The sequence below is a fragment of the Nyctibius grandis genome, chromosome 2 (genome assembly GCF_013368605.1).
Source record: "Nyctibius grandis isolate bNycGra1 chromosome 2, bNycGra1.pri, whole genome shotgun sequence".
Lineage (NCBI taxonomy): Eukaryota > Metazoa > Chordata > Aves > Nyctibiiformes > Nyctibiidae > Nyctibius > Nyctibius grandis.
In genome coordinates, this window is record NC_090659.1 from 26,657,588 (window position 1) to 26,677,633 (window position 20,046).

Sequence of the window (20,046 nt, forward strand, 5' to 3'; positions counted from 1 at the left end):
TTTAGCTGGCTAATGATGAGTGACAGAGGTAAAGGTGACTAGCGCCAGGTTCAATCTCTCAGTGGCAGAGCAGTAATCGGATTGTGTTCATTAGAGCAGTCAGCACAAATGAAAACAGTGCTATTAAATTGCAGTTTCTAACACAGTAATGCGATAAAGAAACTGTGGAAGATTTGAAGGAGAAAACCCACTGGTGCAAAATGGCTGCTTAGCTGCGGAGAAGTACGTGCCTTTTCTCTGGTTCTGCCTTCCGTCCCTTCAGTATCGCAGCAGTATGCAAACTGTATTGCGTTAACGGCTCTGAACTCACAGAATGTTTTGGGGACATCTCATAAAAGGAGGTCAGAGAACCCTGAGTATAGACAAGGACGCTTTTTGTTTGAACTTTAGAGTAATTAGGTCTAACCAACAGCAAACAGGATTCTTCCATTAACTGATCTAATTTTTAGATGCTAGAGACTTACCCAGAGGCTATTATGGGTTGAAAGAGTGTTTTTCTGCATCCCCCAAAATTTACCTCAGCTGCTTGGGGCATATTCCTCTTTATTTCTTCCTATTACCCTAGGTCAAACGCAGCAATTGTGTTGCCCCCTAACAAAGGGGTTCTCCTCAAAAGTTCTGTGGTGTTAAGACAAGTGGATTTTGTTTCACTGGGTACAGTGCAGCGGTTTTGGTCAAACTTATTTATTTACCGTGTGCATTTTGTATGTGTTTATGAGAAATGGAGAGTCAGACATGGTAGGTGAGGGTTACTGTATGCAGACAACTAATAGCAAGCAAAGTTGTGTTCCTGATGTGATCCCACAACAATACCAACTTCTGTAACTCTGTGTAGGTTATGACATATTTGCTGGTTTTTCTTAACATTTCAGCTACTTCAGGTTTTCAAAAGGGTTATCAAGCAGTGGAACAGGCTGCCCAGGGAAGTGGTGGAATCACCATCCCCAGAGGTATTTAAAAGACAAGTAGATATGGTGTTTAGGGATATTGCTTAGTGGCTGACTTGGCAGTGTTAGGTTGATGGTTGGACTCAATGATCTTAAAGGTCCTTTCCAACCAAAATGATTCTGTGATTTTCTGATTCTGTTTTATGATTTTTTTGAGACTCATCACTGCATTAAGAAAAGAAATTAAATTCCTGGTCTCTCTTGCCAAAATGAGACTTAGACTCAAAATGAAGAAGACGAATACAAATCTTGAGGCTTCTAAAGTAACAGCTTCAAGATGTTAAATGTCCACGGACAAAGGTCGTCTGACTAATTTTTTTGAATAGTTATGTTAAGAAATACTTGAGTTTATTTACCTTAGGGACCCTGAACTCAGCTCTTGCTTGTTTATATATAATAAATTACAGCATGTTTCCTTTTCTTGCTCAGTCTTGTGAAACATTTTTACATCCCACAATTTCTCCATTCACCCCAGGGCAGAGGACTGTGCTTGTTCTGCAGGCTAAGTATTATGCCATTTCCAAGGTGCATTTTGTGACAGGTCCTCACGTTGAGCCTGGTGCTGTGTTTGTTTACTGCCCTGGACCCCATCAAGGCGCTCAGGCTCAGATTCTGGTGCTGCAGGCTGCTCTGCCCGCTGGCTCTGGCTAAAGGAGCATCTGTTACCTGATGTCTCTGCAGACAGTGATTTAGATGTGGCTGAACAGGTTGAGAGCAAGGAAAAAGTCTTCAAGAAACTCGTCAGTTTTAGCTTTATTTACAAGGTATGTTGCGGCAGCCACTGCTCACGCAGGCACGCTTGAGCTCTCCGCTGGCTGCCTGGAGGATGACTCGGCATGCAGCTGCTGCATCTGCAAATACACTGGGAAAACCAGGTGTTAGCCCCTGCTCAAACACATGCTGTCAAGGAAGATGCTCTCAGCCACTAACCAGGCCAGCGTAGAGCTTGTTCACACATGTGTATCCAAGCTGTGGAGGCACAATGGTAAAAATCAGCTCCTTGCCTCTTTTAAAAGTGTTGGATGTTTCTAACCTACATGTACAGCCAATGTTTGTGTGCCAGTCTCAAATGTCTGGCATCTGTTGCAAATGTTAAAACTCCCCTGGGCAGTACTTTGTAAACACATCTTTGGTGTTAAGATAAATAAATAAAGAGGAGGAGAGAGAAATATCAGTAAATTTCATGGATCTGAGGAAATCCAGGTGTGAGACATGTAAGTTCTGCAGTAAGACCTGCAAGTAAGTACAGTACAAGTATGATGACAGCCTTTCTTTCTGCTCAACTTAAAGTTTTAGTTGGAGAGAGAAATTTTTAAGGTTATAAAGTAATCAAATTTTTGACAGCTGTCTTAGAAGCTATTAAATGAATGCCAGTGGCTTAGAGGCTCTTTCTTTGCCCCCTACATGAATTTAAATTTAGAATTTGTAGATTATTTTTTTAATTGCATATATAAAAGAGAAAAGAGATTTTTTTGTTCTTAGAAGGAAAATAACAAACATGGGGGAACACGATAAAGTAGTGAATAATACAGAGGAGGTACATCAGGAACTGTGGAATGCCTTCAGAAATAAACTTTATTTACAGCTTTATAATCTGTCCCCCTCCAACATACCTGCCCTGTCCCTTGTACACTGCAAGGGAATTGGGTGTAGCCTGAGGGAGAAATAAAATCTGCCTGAGGGAGAAATAAAATCTTGCTGATGGACTTGCTGTTGTGTATTGGCTGTCTAGCTGTTCAGTGTATGACAGAGGTATCCTATGAAAAAAAATAACTAACTGGAAGAAGGCACAAGTATCATTTAGGGAAGTATCAGAGATGCAACTTACGGTCAAGTCCTTTCTAGTGAAATTGTTGTGGAAATGCTACGGTAAAAGGGTATATCAGTAAATTTGCTGATTCCAGGCAGAATCAGACTGGTGTTACAAAATTTCCATTGTTTTTTTAAAAATTTACTTTTTTTTTTTTTTTTTTTTTAAATATTCAGATGTGTTTGACTCTAGGGCTTTTCTGTAGCCCATAATACATGGGGGTCAGATGAAAAATGTGACCCTTGTCACATTTGTCAATCCAAATGTGAGTTTGGTTTCTGCCAGAGTGCAGAAATTTCAGATTTTCTCTTTCAAAAAAAAAAGATCCAAATTAGTTGTTTTCTTAAATAAAGCAAGCTGTTAATGCTAGGAAGTGAGGTTATAATGAAGCTGTTTAATCAAATGGTGCAATTTAAGATGTTTAGCAGGTAAAGAGATCTCAAACAGGAAAGAAATAAGTTGGAACTGAAGATGAAATAATTATTGTGATTATTATGTTTGAGTAAGATCCTTGAATGCAGAGTGCTGCACGACGGAGAAAGGATTTTTGTGGCTTGAACTTACATTATAAAATTCTGGGGGAGGCAATCTCTCACCAGTATCTCCAAGAGGCTGCGGTTGGGTACCGGGTTGCTATGGCAACGGATGAAGGCTTGCCTGGTTAAACATCATCTAAGCACAATAGTGTTTTCAGTCTGGGGCTTCAAATAAGACCTATCATCTTGGCTTCTTTGTTGTCTGTTAATTACCTGCCTATTGATTCTCTGAGCAGAACTGCAGGTGAGGCTGATTAACCATATGTTTTCCACTATGTATACGGCTCTGTGTTGCCCCTTGAAGAAAGCTGACCTGCAATGGAAACTGGACCCAATTATTGTCCTCTGCGAAGCGGTGGCAAAAGTGGTTGAGCCCTTACATTGCAATTCAGATCTGATTCTGTTGAAATGCTTCTGGGGAGGAGGGGAAGGTGCCACTGGGTGACAAAACATCGTGCACGAAATGGGCGTAGCAACAGCATCAGTCACGTTTTTGGATGAACTTTGCATTTGAATGTGGTTGGTTGCCTCGCTTGTAAGCAACAGGGACAGTATTGAAGATCTGCCTTTTGTTAGTGATGTGCGAGGTGTGAGAGGTAAGCCAGAGGCAGTGCTGAAATATGTGAAACTTGTAAAGGGTTAAACTTCTCAGGAGGACATCTTGCAGCCCAGATATTTCTGGGCTTTGCTTCACAGGCTTCGTACATGCTCTGTTTGTGGCAGTTGGTGTGTTGAGCACAGAGAGGCCACTCTGACTCTTGCCCAGAAAAGAGGTTGTGGTTTGTAGGAGTTTCTTGCAGCAATTCTTAGCTTCTGAAAAGCAAGCCTCAACCTTGTGCCCCAATATTCATGTGCTAGTATTCATTTCCATTTTAATATGTTTTTGTTGCTGTTCCTGGCGCCTTATCTGTCCTTGTATCACTTTGGCTCAGAGCTCTCCCTCTGCAGCATCCAGTCCTCTTGCTGTTATTATAGTAAGTCCAAGAGCCCATTTGGGATCTTGGGTCCAGCTCCAGGGAACAGGTACGGGGTAATGTGGCAGTACCATGATTCCAAATGTGTAAGATAACAAAACCAGCAAAATTCCTGCCTGTCAATATTGCACTGTAATGTAGTATCTGTGACAGCAATCTTGCCTTATCCTGTACTGTGCATGCTACGAGGCCCGATCCGGTCCTTCACTGTGCCATCTGACCCTCCTGAGCCTCTTCCTTTGCGTCTTCCACCTTTTTCCCCAAGTTACGTGTTTGGCATCTCTGTTAGTGATGAGGGAGAGGAGCTAGAGGTAGGCTGTGTTCCCTGCCTTTGTCTGCAGTTATCTGCATAATTTCTCCAGCAAGACTTTGGACCAGAAGAGAGCTGTCATGTAGGTGAGAGAAGGGAGTGAACCACCAGCCCGTTAAACGGAGTAAGTGGTCAGGTGGTGCTTAGTTTGGGAACACTGTAGACTGCAACTTTCACTATAGAGTCAAGCCCCAAGGACACATCCCTCCCTCTACAGAGATCTGATCTGCTGGAGGATGAGCATGGGGCAGCGAGATATTAATGAGCCCGATCTTCCCCTCAGCACTGGTTTGGTTTTTGGTATTTGCATCAGGGAGGAGTAGACTGTTATCCATCTCTCACAGATACATCTGTGAATGTATGGAGGAAAAAAAAAACCTGGCACTTGCCTCAAAATTAATAGTGGGGAGTAAATAGTAAGTAGGTGCAATAGGGTGGATGAAAGGTGCATAAGGAAACAAGGAAGTGGTATCAGGGCTGATGACCGCCAGTCGGCTACGTTTCATTGAGTCTGGAGAGCTATCCTTTCACAAGCTTCTCTGTCTGTTCAGCTCTTGGGAATAAACTGTCTTTGTTTGCAGCTGTACTGAAATGTTTATTCATTAGATTTTAATAAAGAAAGTCAAATCTCATATTCCTTAATCAGTGTTGGTAACTGAATATTATTAATTGATTAGTGAATACCTGTTAGCATGATAACCCAACAGAAACCTTCAATGACAACAGCCTTCAGATTATGTATTCATTCTGTAAATTACTAATAACTACTATTGATCCTCTTGCAACTGACGAAATATTTGTCTTTTTTGAAGAACAACTTTTTTTTTTTTGTCTTTAACTGGTAAGCTGTATTTATTTAGGAGTTTTGTTGCCTGTTTTTCCTTCAGGAGCCAATCTCTTTTTGCAAGTTGTTTGAAGGGGTGGTCCGTGTTTGCATACTATGACTGTTTTCTGTATTTTATTCTTCCTTGGTATCCTTAAATATTTGTGAGTGTAGTCAAGGCCACTGATCCAGCCAGATGTTTTTGCAATATAATTTCCTCAATAAGGAAGTATGGAAAGACCTTTGTCAGTGTCATTACTGGTTTTCTCACTAGCACTTATGTGAAAACCCAAGATAAATAAGCCCATGAAGCTGGAAATAAAAGCAGGACAGTATGATCTTTTAATGGAAACATCTGCTGCTTTTTTTCAGAAAATGTCAAATCCTTTAGATAGATGGGTCTACGCTGTTGTCTCTTTTTTTACAGATGGGGAAACAAAGAGCTTAAGTGATTTAACCAGCACAGTGTAGGAGGTTCACTGCAGTGCTGGGAACAGGACCTGGTTCTCCTACTCTCAAGCCACTAGTTGACAACCAGGATGTTCTGTAGCACCTTTAGTAGCTCTCATTAATATTTTTTCTCTATCCAGGGCTGCTATATTTTCTTCATTATTGTTTCATTCAGTCCTGCCATGCTAGCTTTGGCCATCTGTTTTTCCTGCCAGTGCTTTTGCCGTTTCTTCCATGGCTGCCTTATGCTTGGAACAATCTGCTTGGATGACTTCTTCTCAAAAACTACATGTACTAGGAAGCAGAGAGGAAACTGATTGCCTTCTGATGGCAACAAGGCACAGAGCCAGAAAGGATAACTAAATTATGATGTATGAGTCTGGCTTCTAGCCTCGTCTGTGCTGAACTTTATTCAACACATTCTATCAGTTCAAGAGGATGACGCAACCCTCTAGAATATAACTCTTGTCGTCCCACTAGAAATTCACTCACATGTGGCCAAAGAACCTCAGTTTATACAAATCTCAGTTTGTATGTTGAAGTAAAAGGCAGAGATGATCTGAAGAAGTTGAGAGGTTACGGGCTGTATTCCCTCCATGTTGTGCACCCTTTCTGGTGCCCTTCATTCCCATAGCAGCTTGAGACACTTGCTGCAGGGCCTGACGCTAATATTTTCCTCTACAATTATGAGGATTTATGGCATCAGAACTAAAATGAGATGTTCCCTCCTATATTCCCATTGTTCCCTCTCTTGGTGTCTCAGCTTCAAGAATTGCAAGATGGAAATAAAAGTGTATGAAGAAAATGGATGAGGAGCGAAACATTTTTTTGGCGTATACTTACCTGTATTTTTTCTTCTTGTTGCCACACACAAGTGCAGATTCTGTCTCTTCTGAGTCAGACCATGTATTCTTCAGGATAAGAAACCTGTGACCTGACTGTGTGGGAACTTTACTAATGTACTTCAAAATATTCAGAACTGGAAAGCAGACACAACAATCTTCAGGAAAACTTTTGAAATTTAGGAGAGTCCTAATAAAACTTCACTTCTTCCTTTTGTTTGTCGGGGTTGTAAAAGATGACGTGCTGATGTTAGAAAACAGAAAGCTGTCCTCCCCAAGTTCTCTGCCTGTCTGGATGACTATCATAACAAGTGCTCGTTTATGCATCAGAAGAGCTGAGCATGTGGTGCAAAAGGTGCTCAGCACATCTAAAATTTGTTCACAAACTGTCTTAATATGTGGCTTCAGTTCAATTTAATGACTATTTTTTTTTTTTTTTTTTAATTCCACCTCACCTCCCTGGTGAAGTGTTTGAATGAAACACTCAGGATTTGGATGGATAGCTATGTGAGTGTTTACATGTCAAGTCGCAAAAGCTGTGGGGTGCATAAACAGAAGTATTCTTTAATTGTTTTTCTTTTTATCTTTTAGGTCTCTCAGCAGCCAAACTGCTGACTGAGTCAGGCTTGAATGTGGTGTTGCTGGAAGCCAACGACAGGGTTGGTGGAAGAACTTTCACCGTAAGGGTAATTATCTCTAAACCCATTTATACTACATATACATACATATAGCATATACTACACATATGTATAATTATACATGTGTATGTATAGTATAGATATACTATATGAATAGTGTACATAAAAGTATTTATTTATCTTTCCTGCTAGAAGACCTACTAGTGAATATTTCTAGAGCACTAGCAGGTGGGAAATTTCCTGGTATTGGACCAGCAAGAGTAGGGAAAGAGTGGCATGATGGTGGGGACAGAACATTTCCATGCAATCTGCAGGCTCTGGAGTCATCAGTCCTTTCCTCTGGGAAGAAGAACATGATTAGTGAAGTTTCAAAATAATTTCCTGGGGAGAGACACTGGAGAAATCTCTATGAAAAAACACCTGTAAGGCAAACCCATGCCGTGAAGAGCCTTGAGCTGAATCTTTACAAGCCCCGTGAGGAGTGACGTAGGCTAGAGGAATGGCAGGGGTGGCTGGGAACTAGAACCAGCATTTCTTCCTTCACTTCTTTACCTGCTGCCCTACCTTGACCTGAGAGACCTCCTCCCACTCTGCTCATTAGAAAATCTTATCTGTGCTATTTCCTAGTACAGTCTGTTTTGAATTAGTTGTTGCTGAGATGCCTGATTGAGCAAGAACCCCACAGATGTCTCTGACTGTCCTTCTCTCTCTGCCTGTCAGGCTCTTTCCTCTCATGTTTGTGAAGGCTGTAATATAACAACAGGCCAGCTAAGCTGGTTATGAACTCCTTATATGAGATTCTCAGTAATCACCACACCAAAACTCTACCAAAGAACTGAAGTTTTCCATGGTGAGAGGAATCTTGGCAAAAATGCTCTGGGAGTATTTCTCTTAAAGAATTATCTGGATTGCTCTTTTAACTTGTGTGCTATTTACAAAGGGCTTATCTTTTTTTATTTTTTTTTTTCCCGTTCTGTGTGTTGTGTGTGATAAACTAGAATAAGCAAGTTAAATACGTGGACCTCGGAGGAGCCTACGTGGGGCCAACACAAAATCGTCTCCTGCGGTTATCTAAAGAGTTAGGAATAGAGACATATAAAGTGAATGAAGTTGAGCACCTGATACACCATGTCAAGGTAAGACGCTCTCAAGCATGCTGCTGTAGACAGGCAAGTTGTAGTGATCTCCTTTCTCATTGTTTTCCATCCATGCTACAGTGGAGTTTACCTGTTTAAGTATGCATCATCTGAGTTTCTTGGAGAAAAATAAGTATGTTGGTAATGAAGAACTCATACAAATTATTATATACATGCACATCTACGTGTGTACACTGTAGATGCATCCTCTTAGCTGATGTCTTGGTTTGGGTCTTAGCTCTTAGTTAAAAGCTCTCAAAAAGCTTTATTGTTTATGAACAGTACAACTGTGACTCTTCTGTACAGGTCAGCTCTCATATACACTGCCCAAAGTGTCTGAAAGTCCCTTTCAGAAGGATCTTCAATCAGGCTGAAAGTTTCTCAGGATGAGCTTCCTAAACGAGTGACAATTATCCTGACTGAAAGAAATGTGAGAGGTTAAGTCTGGTTTTGCTGATGGGGAAACTACCATGTAGAGTAGCAAAAGGCATTGTAATAGTAATTGCAAAAGGCTCTGGGAGTCAAACGTTCTTGTGGAGGCAGATCTAAAGGATCTGTTCATGATCTGAAACAGGACACCTATGGCAAAGCTGTTAAAAAGCCCATGTATTCTCAGTATTCATACTATGAGAATGAATGAATTCTCAGTTCCTGATACAGAGCAGTGTTGCACTCCCACAGAAGGGAAACTTTCTGTGTTAGTCCTGAGGAAATTAACATTGAGTTTCATTATACGCTTATGAAAAGCCATTGTGCAATGACTGGCAAAATATTTGTCAGATAGTAGTTGGTGTTTGATCAAAGGTTAAAGAAAATATTGACAGATTTTAAAACAGCAGTAGAGAAAAGGTGTTCTGCCATATGTTTTCCAATACTTTTCCCACTCAATTGTTATAAAAAGAAGTGTGTTCTCAAAGTGATTTGCTATGGTGACTGTCCACAATTACTTCTGCTGTGGTAGAACTGATGAATCCACACTGTTCTGTTTTGTGTGCCTCTGGCATCATCCTCAAAGCCAAATTTTCTGCTTGTTCATACTATTTAGCCTTCAAAGTTTCCTCAATAGCAATAGGAGTTCGTGCCATGAGGGGAAAACTTAATGGTAGAAGACAATTGACATGGCCAGTTAGGATCACCAGCTCTCAGGACAACCTTGCTGTCCTAGCATGGGGGCATTCCAAAATGCTGCCAGAAGTCAATGAAGCCAAAGCTGAAGCTGACATGCGGGCCTGATTTATTGTGAGCAGCCAGTCAAGCATGGCTGCTTGTTTGGTAAGCCAGACCCCATTTTCTTTTAGGATCTCTAGGAACCAGCTTGTGGGGGGATATTGGTATTACTGTGCTGGTTGAAATAGCCTTTTGTTTTCCAACAGGCTTTTAGAGTGAGGAAAACAGAGAATGGCACAAAAGTAGAAGTTTGGGCTCTTGCCAAGGACTTTCCCTTGACCACAAGTGTCTTATTGCATGAGTTGCCAGAGGTTGCGCAGAGCCTTTTACCATCGTCTGTGGATACTTTTTAGCCCAGGGCGATGAGTGCTGGTGAGTCAAGACTCTCAGCTTTCCTCCCTACCTAGCGCTGACAGGACTGGCTGGCATTCAGGGACGTATCTCAGCCTGGTAGAGAGTGGCATGCCTTGGCTTTGTCTGTATGTTGGGCGTAGAAAAGGCCTTGAATTGGGACACTAAGGCATTAGGACACAAATCTGGGGAATCTGTACAGTAGTAAGACTTGTATCCAGAAATCCAGAGGCAGGGGAAGACACTGTGCTCCTGGAGGCATTCAAGCCATCCAAGCCTGGAGATATGGGGTACTTGCTACTTTGGTTAATGCCTGCATCTGTGCAAACAGATCCTGGGGGAGCTGTGAGGAAGGCTGAGGGCCTGGGCTTGCTCCAGCACTCATGTGCCTGTGCTAAGACCTCCTGAGAGATGCTCATAGATGACAGGTTATGCCTTTACATGTACCAGGGGGAGGGAACATCCATGACAATTTGATGCAGACAAGTGGCTCAGTCTGAGTGCTGGCAAGGCATGTGTGAGATTGGCACTATACCTTATGTAGAGCCACAGAAAAAGCTGCCCTGAAAGGGACCCTTGAAGGTTCCTACTCCACCCTGGGCTTGGAGCAGTGTCTACCTCATAGTTAGGTCAGTTTGCTTGGGCCCATTCCCAGACGAGTGTTGAAAATCTCCAAGGAGAGAGATCCCGTCTGCTGGCTGAGGTGCTCCCAAGGCATGCTAAGAGCCGGCAAGTTGGATTCAGACAGAGTTTCTAGGCTTAGGCTTCCAATGTGGCTGCCTGTAGGAGAGTTCCTGAAGAGAGGAGGGAGAGAAGTGTGTACCAGGACTCCCTGGTAGCCAAGCAGGAATTAGAGAGAGGAGATATTCCACAGTCAGTAGTTCCTCATTTGAATCTCCTAATTTCACTCATTTTAAATCTTTTATTTCCTTTTTGCTTCTGTGTTTATAGAACTGTGGAAAAGTATTATCATAGCTAAAGAATTACTCGCAGTTAAAGAATTGGAAGATGAACAGTATATAGTAAACATATGCATTGTTTTGTGGCCAAATCAATGTAATAATCTTCAGGCTTTTGCATTTCATGCAACTGTAATACATTCCTTACAAATCTCTTACTTCCAGCCCTGTGGCTTGCCCTTGCGTTCCTTGAAAATGAACAGTGTTCTGGTGTGCTACCTGAAATATAAGTAGTACTCTCAAGTCATAGCTTGCAAATTGGATTCCAAAATATACAAAGGTCTGTTGCCCATGTGTGAATTTGAATTCATATGCTGACCCAAGCTATGTGACTGCGGCCAAATCTAATTAAATTCTGGACCGCAAAATTCTCTCTGAACCCAGAGAGGCAATGAAACCTAAAGGTTTTAATTCTTCTCTTGCTACACAATTAGGCATCACAGTGCATCTTGTAAAATCAGCTGCTGTTTTTACATATACCCAAAGGCAAAATCCAGCCTCTCATAGTTAATTAAATTCATTTAAGAGGCTTTTTAATACAAGTAATATATGCAGCTTCTTTGTACTACAAAATGAAAAGAATGCATTTTGTTCATTTGTGTGTGGGTCTTGTCTAACTAGGCTTTACCAACTTGATTGGATTGTGGGTTTTTTTTCTCCTTTTATCTTTTTTTAATGTCAGGTTCTATTGTGAAATTATTTTTGGTCTCACTTATATTGTGTGTCGTATCTTCACAGAAACTCAAAATTATATTTCTTACCCTATGTTGTTTTTTCTTTCCCTCCACTTGTTAAGCGGTGTTTTACATGACATTTGAAAGGAGATTAGTAAGTTCTTTTCATTTGTGTAAATACTAGTTCATCAGCCTTAGTGAGAAAATTAGTATAGCTCTGCAAGTAGTATTTGGTAGGCAAATTGCTGCCTGAACACTATTGCTTTTCAATAGCGTAACTGAAGTTAGGTTCATAAATTCAGATTTAAGAAGCAAAAGCAGAACTATTTGAGAAGTCATCATCTCCTAACAGTGCTCCCATTGGACTGGTAAGCAGATGTAAAACACTTCTTAAAATAAGATAGCTTTCTTCTTAGCTGCCCAAGAGAGGATTCAGGGCTCTACTTTAGATAGGTAGATTTGCAACTTTTGACTGGTGGTACTTATTTTCCTCACCAAAATGGCAGCTTTTGTCTTAGAGAAACAAACTGAAGTGTATATAGTCCAGGTAATTTTTGTATTTGCCATGTAACAGTCCCTGGAAAGAAGTGTTGAAATATGAAAACATGTCAATTTTTATGAGGGTTTAATTATCAACAAATTTTCTCCATTAATTCAAATTGTGCTTCACTTTTGTTCAGTCCCAATAGCCATGCAAATTTCTTGCATTTTAAAACACAAATTTATCAAATGTTATCAAATGTAACACAAATTCCTTTACTAAGTAAGAGAGCTGTGGAACTGGTTTACTCTGTTACCCTAAATCTGTGGAAAGAAGCATTTCTTTGTTTGACTGGTTTGCCAAATTGGTCTTTTGAGAACTTGATTTCTTCATATACAGTCAGGATGATCTACCCTTTGTCCTCCTGTGGTGCCAGCTGAACACCCTCTGATCCCATTGTCGCTGATGGAGAGTTTGAGTGAAAACCTGGCAACATAGGCTGGCAACAAGACTTCTCTTACTGGCTACATTAGGCCAACAAAGCTTGTTTCTCAAAATCTGGTCATTGACATGTGGTAGATCCCCCCACTGCCGTTGATGCTCATTGTCATTTTTTTCCATATATTTTTTCCACGAGAACTTTATATGGGATAATGGCATGATCCTTCCTGGAACTTCCCCAGATTATAGCATTGTTGCTAGAAAGTGGTAGTAACATTTATTCCTTTTAATCTCTGTGTTGTCTCAGTGCAGACTGCGGATAGTGCTAACCGCTGGCTTAGGTAGCTGGCTGTTTTGACAGTGTGTTGCACCTGAAACATTCCTCCTGTGGTGGTAATTGAGATAAGTCCTGCTAGTTGTTTCCTTAGCACCAAAAGTCAGGCTTGGCATTGCTCACATCCAGGGGGGTCTTTCCCGTTAAAATGCTGGGTGAAACATGAAGCACCCCCTTCCTACTCACTGAAGAGGTTCTTGACAGTGAGTTGCTGACTATTTGATTACCTCAGTTAAGTTCCCTCTAAAAGAATGGAGTTTTCTGACACTCATTCATCTGCCAGCAGCACTGGCTAGAGGTGTCCAAATGCATGTCATGCCCTCTTCAAGTTTAGCACAACTTTCATATACAATCCGCATCTTTGGGGAGAATGCTAATGTGAACCCAGTCTGCAGCACATCACTGAAGGTGAGTATTGAGTCTTCTACAGGCAATACTTTTAACAAGGATGACAAATCCACACTAATGTTAGCGGGTTACATACTGATCTACAATAGATGTGCAGAAAAAAATTTTACAGCCCTCTTGGGTGTCATTCATTTTCAGCACTATTGTGCTTATTAAAATGCAGTTTGCAGTGGTCTTGTTCATGAATAAAAAATGTGATGGTCCTGTTGTATTGGGATTTAATTAGCAGCTGGATAAGTGACTGCTGTATCTAAAGTTATAGAATTTATTGATGTTTCTTCTGTGATATCAGTGATATATGCACTGAAGCTAGGCAATATGATTATTTAAGCTTTTGACCTGCTTTTCTGCAAATCTAAGGACAGTATCTCCTGGCATAGTCTGTTGTGTAGAGCGTAACAGCTTAAATGGATTTTTGAATGACTAGATAAAAGTGCTTTCATTTTTCTTTGTATGTCTTAATTAGAGTGCAGTCAGAGAATGAAAAGTCTATGAGACTCTCAGTTGCCATCAAGTTAAGTGGGGCAAAATGGGATCACATCTTTTGTTTTTTCCCCTTTTTGCTGACAATTTGTGAGCAAGAACTTGGGGAACTGAGAAGAATACAACTGAATCTTTAAGAAGCTGTGCATCTGGTGTCTTGAAAAGGAAGCCAAGTACATTCAAAGATGCTTAAATTACTACATGGCCTTGGTAGTTTCACATGTCATTGCTGGAATGCAGATCTATGTTATTTTAACTCTTTTTACTAGATACGAGGGTGCAGGCATTCCTGTCACAAGATGCCATGTCATTAATCACACTCGCTGGTAGCCTCAAAAGTGAGCCTGAGGATTGAATAGGCTGAGGTTGATGAAAGCATCTTCCAGACTCCCACAAGGGATATCCTCCACGATACGAATGAAGAGCGGTCATTGGCAGTAGTATAGGAAAGGCTGGTCTTGTTTCGGTCTCATTGGACCTGCCTTGTAATTGCAAAAAGGAAGATCATAATTAGGCCTTTTTAATTAAAAGAGGGGTAATATTTGTATTACAGCAGCCTAAAAGAAGCAAGATTATGTACAGCAAATCTGCAAAGTGATCTCTTGTCAAAGGGGACTGTAAAGCAAGGTCATGCAAGGGACTTTTAGTGATCACGAAGATTGACTGGAAGACTGGCAACTGTGACCTAATGGTAGCATGAGGATGAACGTAGTAAGAAAAATGAACTGAAAATAAAATATGCATTTCTTAATTAAATCCAAATGGAAAGAAAATTCCTCAGTCTTAGCCCTCCCAGCCCCCAGGGTCTGTTCCCTAAGAGATAAGGAAAAGGACCTGTGCTCTCACCTAGCTTATTTAATTCAGGCTGCTGGGAGAAAAGCTTCAATTGCATCTGATTATAAGAACTGATTTTTGTTTCCCTTGAGAAGTTGGTTGAGGTCTACAGAAAAACAGAATGGGAGAAATGTGTATTTTGTACAGGAACAGCTGGCTGAGCATACTGGGTTTCACGTGTCTGTAAAATTTTGTGTAAGGTTTCATTTTTTTTTTTAGTTAAGAAATTTAATAACCTGGAGTGTCTCAGTAAGAAAACTAGTGAGCCCAATGTTACCTTCTACTTTAAAGATAGTGTGTGTGCCCTGTGTGCTTGGTTGTGTTATCTGTTAGAGCTCATTTGATGGGTTTCTCCAAAATGAAACTCCTCTTTCTCATGTTTTCATTTATTTTTGCCCATTTATCCACTTTTGGGACGGGAAGAAGGTTTTTTTTAAAACTAGTTCTAGAAATGCTGAAAAGTTTTCTATTGGTTTTGTCCACTTTCTTGGCAGGTTTAGTTCAGATGTTCAAAGCCACACGCAGGCCTGGTTTCAAAGAGTGTTTAGAACCACGGTCCCTATAAATCTGTGCTTCATAAGACACCTGAATGTTTTTCCTAAAGGTGTTTTTTAGTGTCCGAAAACAAAAAATCTCTTTCTAGTAGGAAGGAGACTTAGGTAACTCTTTTTTTTTGTCAGCTGATTGGCACAAATAGTTATATTAGCTTTTAAATTCAGAGCAGATCCTCAATTTCCTTTTCTCAATCACTTAAGTGTTGTTGTTTTTCTCATTCTGCCTTTTTGCAGATAAGACAAGTATTCCAGCAATTGTATGACTGATGTTGTAGCAGGGTGAAGATGGACTTCATTTCTGTAATATGGCAGAAACAAATCGTTCCCAGTTAACTCCTTTCCTTTTCAGGCTGCATGGTTCAAGCCAGTGTGACTGGCTATGCTACACTTAAAATGGAGTTACTTTTGCTGAACAAATTTCACAAAGCACTCTGGCATCCACAGCCGATGATCTAAGATATTGAAAGATATTTGGAGGATATTTTGGCACGTCTTAATATTGTAGCTCTGCACCATTAGTTATCCGGATTTTCTTGTGCTGCATTTGTATTTTCTAACTTATATATCTTTTTACCTTTGGTATATCTGTCAGTATAGTAACCAGCTGAGCGTATGAGCTCCTGAACAGTTTCTCAAAGAAGGGAACTTCAATGACGCTCAACACTGTTACAATTTTCTAAGTAGGCCTGTATACCTCTCTCAGCTTGGTCCAGCTAGTTGCCATGTTTTATAGAGAATTATGATTACACAAGAGGCTTAGTCCCAAAGACACATCTTATTAGATGCTATGGATTAAAAAACCCCAAAGAACACCCCTGCCTAAACCAAACCAAAAGGATAGTTTTCCACAGGGCAGCAGATGAGAAACTGAGTATCTAAGGCAGATACAGAGTTACAGCCTGAAGTGATGCTTTGCTATTTCTCATTTTCCTTCTCACAACTTTGCATCTTACTGTTTCTGTGCTTTGTATGAATGATGTTACTAGGATTTTAAGTTGAGAGAACAAGGTGTGTGTGATGTACCAGTGCTGTGAATCAGCAGAGGGCACTATGTGCCTATAAACCTGCATAACTGTAACTTAAGATGCAGAGTGTCATCTTGGTGAAGTTAGCATCAGTTACTCCAAAGTTTAGACAGTTTAGCTGAGGGAATATCTGTGCTCATTCAGTGATGCAGATAATGCACCACACCATCTCGTTTCTTCCAATGAAAGCTGTCTATATTTATAAGATGTTTATAATGTGCTGTAAAAAACGCGTGGATCATTGGCACCACGGGCTTCAATTCACAGTACTGCATCCCACTCGGGTGCTACCCAGGTACATAATATTTAGGGGAGCCTGCAAAAGCAAACTTTCTCCTGAGGTTCCACTCTGCATTGAGATACTGATGATATTTCCTTGCAGAGTGTGTCCTTTCTCAGCTAACCATCCACTCATTCTCACCCTCCCAGGAGAAAGTGTGTGGGATCCAGTCCCTATGCCCTCCCAGCTTCTGGGGCTGATATTCAAGGTTCTGCTGATCATCAGGTGCCATGCTGTGTTTTTTTTCCCCTGTAATAAACCACTTCTTATGTCAGCTATTTGACCTGAAACAGAGCTGACGTATGCAGAAATTTTATTTCTATACTACTTACATTATATGGATCCAGTGTAACAGCCAAATGTTGGTTGACGTGAAACAGATGGATGAGAAAATCCATTGGGAATTGTAATATCTGTGGCAAATGCTGGATTTTTCATTTCCCTGTTTGTTTATTCCTGAGACAGCTGGGTTGCATGAACTTCCTCCTTATAGTTTCAGCTTCTTCAGTACGCTTTAGCCCGTACTGCAGCAACAGCCTTTGTGAGCAGCAAGTGACCCATACAATAGCAGGTAGACCTCCAACTGCTGATGCTGGTGTTCTGCTTTTGGAAGCATTGCAAGTGGCATCATGAAACAGTTTCTAAAAAAATATATATGCCTGTATGAAATATCACTAAGCCCTAAAAAAAAAAAAAAGATAAGAAATACTTCTTATCTTACTTCTGAGCATTATAGTACTGGTGTTGAAATATGTCAAATGATCAGAAGGGGTGGTTATTATTGCTGTTTTTATATTGCTCTGATTTAGATATAAAAAATATTTTAAAAGGAAATGTTTTATGCATCTTGGGGTATATTTTTTTCATCTGTATCTTGTTTTTCTTTAGAGATTATACATCACCAGGAGGTAGGGAGAGTGCTATTCCCAGCAATATGATAGAAATAGGCAAATTTTGCCTAAATATCAATATTGTCATTGTTTTTGCAAAAGTGCAAATTCATCAGAAGTAGAGCTGAAATGTTTCTGTTTGTTGGAAACTACTCAGAGCTATGTGTAGTCTTTCTTTGGTGCTGCTATTTTTGTTTCTGTGTAGAGCCTAGTCTTGCAGTTTCTTCTCAAATAAAATTCTGATTGAAAGCTCCTGGAGTTTTGTCTATGTAGGAAATAAGGATCACGCTTTAGGTAATGTCTTAGGAGCTCTTGAAAGTAACTTTCATGGGAGACTTCCTCACTTTTATGATTGTTTTTTTTTCCAGGTTGAAGTTTGTTCTTGTGCTTTACGAGACTTGTCACCCCAGATTTCTGCACAAGAGACATACCAAGATTTCGCTTTCAGCAGTTCAAATGCAGTGAAATAGAAGAATAATAAAACAAAGATATATTTTGTCTATCTCTTAGCAATGCACTCATGAGGAAGCACCACAGGGAATTCATAAGACTTGAGTTAACTCAGAGGGGATAACTCAGCTAGAATTGCCTCTGGCAGAGCAGGAAGCTCAGAACAAAATCGATAATTGGAATGACCCATTCTGATGCTGTCCTGGTTTTCTTGAGCACAGCAGTATACGTGTTTCATAAATCTAAAGCTGGGAAATGATAGGTACTTAAAACCAAACTGGTGTGCTCTGTCTTTGGAATACCTACATGATGTTTACGCTAGTGAAGGGTGGCTCCAGTGGAAGAAGGCATGGTAAAACTGACTTCTTGCTGCCATGGGAGTTAGTTATGGAATTTTAATGTGCCCAAAAAGGCTAAAAGGTAGTTACCAACATGGTTCAGATGTTACTAGCTGGGACAGGAAGGTACTCGGTCTGAGAGCTTTTGTTGTTCTTTTGTAGCAGCAGAGTATGAAGGTGTGCCCCAGTTCAAACTAATTTCATGTTAAGAGATTCCATAGTAGTACCCAAATGTCTATGTTGGGAGCAAAGGCTTCTGATGAAACACTCAGAGTTCATTTACAGGGGTATGTTTTCCTGAATCCAATTTAATGTACTTTCATATGGTTGAGCACAAGTGCTGTAGAAATGCGCTTTTGATCCATGCTGAATGAAAACAAAACACTCAGTTTTCTGGAGTATTTGTGAACATGTGCTGTAATGTCCATTCTTAAATTGGAAATGGTAAGTTTTCAACCTTGGTACCTCTGGTTCATGAAGTGACTGGAGATCTACTCTGGCTATGACAAAAATTCTGATTGAAAACTTTAAAAAATTTGCTGTTTTGGTATTTTACAAACCATAATCTCTCCTCAAAAGCACTGCAAAATGAAATTGTTCTTTTGCAGCCACTTCTTCATATGTCCATGTTCCAAAGAATTAACTTATTTCCTCCCACACTTCGCTTTCTTCCTAACTTCCGTTACCTTGGTGTTTCTGACAAGGATTCTGTTAGAGTCCTGTGTCCGTACAAAGACTAGGTGAAAAAAGAGTTTCTTCTTCACTTTCTCTAACCTGCTGGGGTTTTTTTGTAAATAATTTTCTCTTATCCTTAGGTTTGATTTTTGGCCTTACTGCTTTCTAAGTATATCTCTCTTTGAATTAGAAGTCCTCAAAGTTATTAGCCAGCATTTTTCAAGGTTATATCTCATTTTCTTATTTCTGGACCAAGTTTTGAGTCTTTCAGGATCCGTTTGTGCCCTTTTACTCTCTCTTCTCATGCTTGCAAACACCTGCAGATTTGTATAATGTGTTCTTTGTCCCTTCTTTCACATTATTAATAAAGAGGCTAAATCAAATCAAGCCTGACACTTCTTCGAGTAAGTGGTCTTTGGATACTTCTCATCAAGAAGACACAGTGTTGTTGATACACGATTCTGAATATTAAATCTTGATGCAGTATTGCTTTTGAAGCCAGTGTAAATATTTTTGTTAGTGATGGGTTGGTGTGGCACCGCATCAAATATCTATTAAAAGTTAGTACTTCTACCAATTGACATTCATGCTGATGCAGTGCCCACTTAAATACATAATTTAATATAAGCTTTGAAAAATCAGCTGTGTCACAGAATATGGTCTTTATTGTTTATCTGTTTTATGGAGTCCAGAATGCATTGTGAAAAAATGAGTAACCACATAGTGCTAATGAGCATTTCTTTGTGAATTTTTAAAGCTGTTATGCTGCCATCCATATAGTCAGCCAGAGACATCCCATGTAAATACAATAGCTCTACAAATTACCTGTCTTCTTCCACTTGTAATTCAGCTAGACTTTCTGAATGTCTAGTAGTGGAGATACAGATATATAAAATCTAATTATTAAGTATATAATGATGTAATTAGGACATTCGTATTGGCTATACTATCACTCTCTGGAATTTATGGCCAGAGATATTGAATTGGAAGAATGAATCATTATTAGTAAATGCTACATTTTCTGTAGGGCTGGGGATTTTTAGGTTAGCCGAAACCAGTTTTTTCCAGGAAGGTCTCTGAGCTATGATTTTAGTGTATAATAAAGCTCATCTCAGCTGCTTTTGTTTCATTTTGTAAGGAAAAAAAACCCCACTAAATACAATTAACAGTTCAGTCTTTTCATGAACATTTAGGAGAAAAAAAAGTGACATATGTTTCTCTTTTTCAGCAACAAAT

General features: G+C 40.0%; 1 protein-coding gene across 1 annotated transcript in view; it reads left to right on the plus strand.

Moving 5' to 3' along the window:
* The window catches only part of MAOB (monoamine oxidase B), a 54,713-nt gene that overhangs the window by 12,653 nt on the left and 22,014 nt on the right, over nucleotides 1–20,046 (plus strand). The window contains exons 2-3 of the mRNA XM_068418779.1: nucleotides 7,284–7,378; nucleotides 8,329–8,466. Of these exons, the coding sequence (XP_068274880.1) occupies nucleotides 7,284–7,378; nucleotides 8,329–8,466 (233 nt within the window). The remainder of the gene's footprint in view (nucleotides 1–7,283; nucleotides 7,379–8,328; nucleotides 8,467–20,046) is intronic.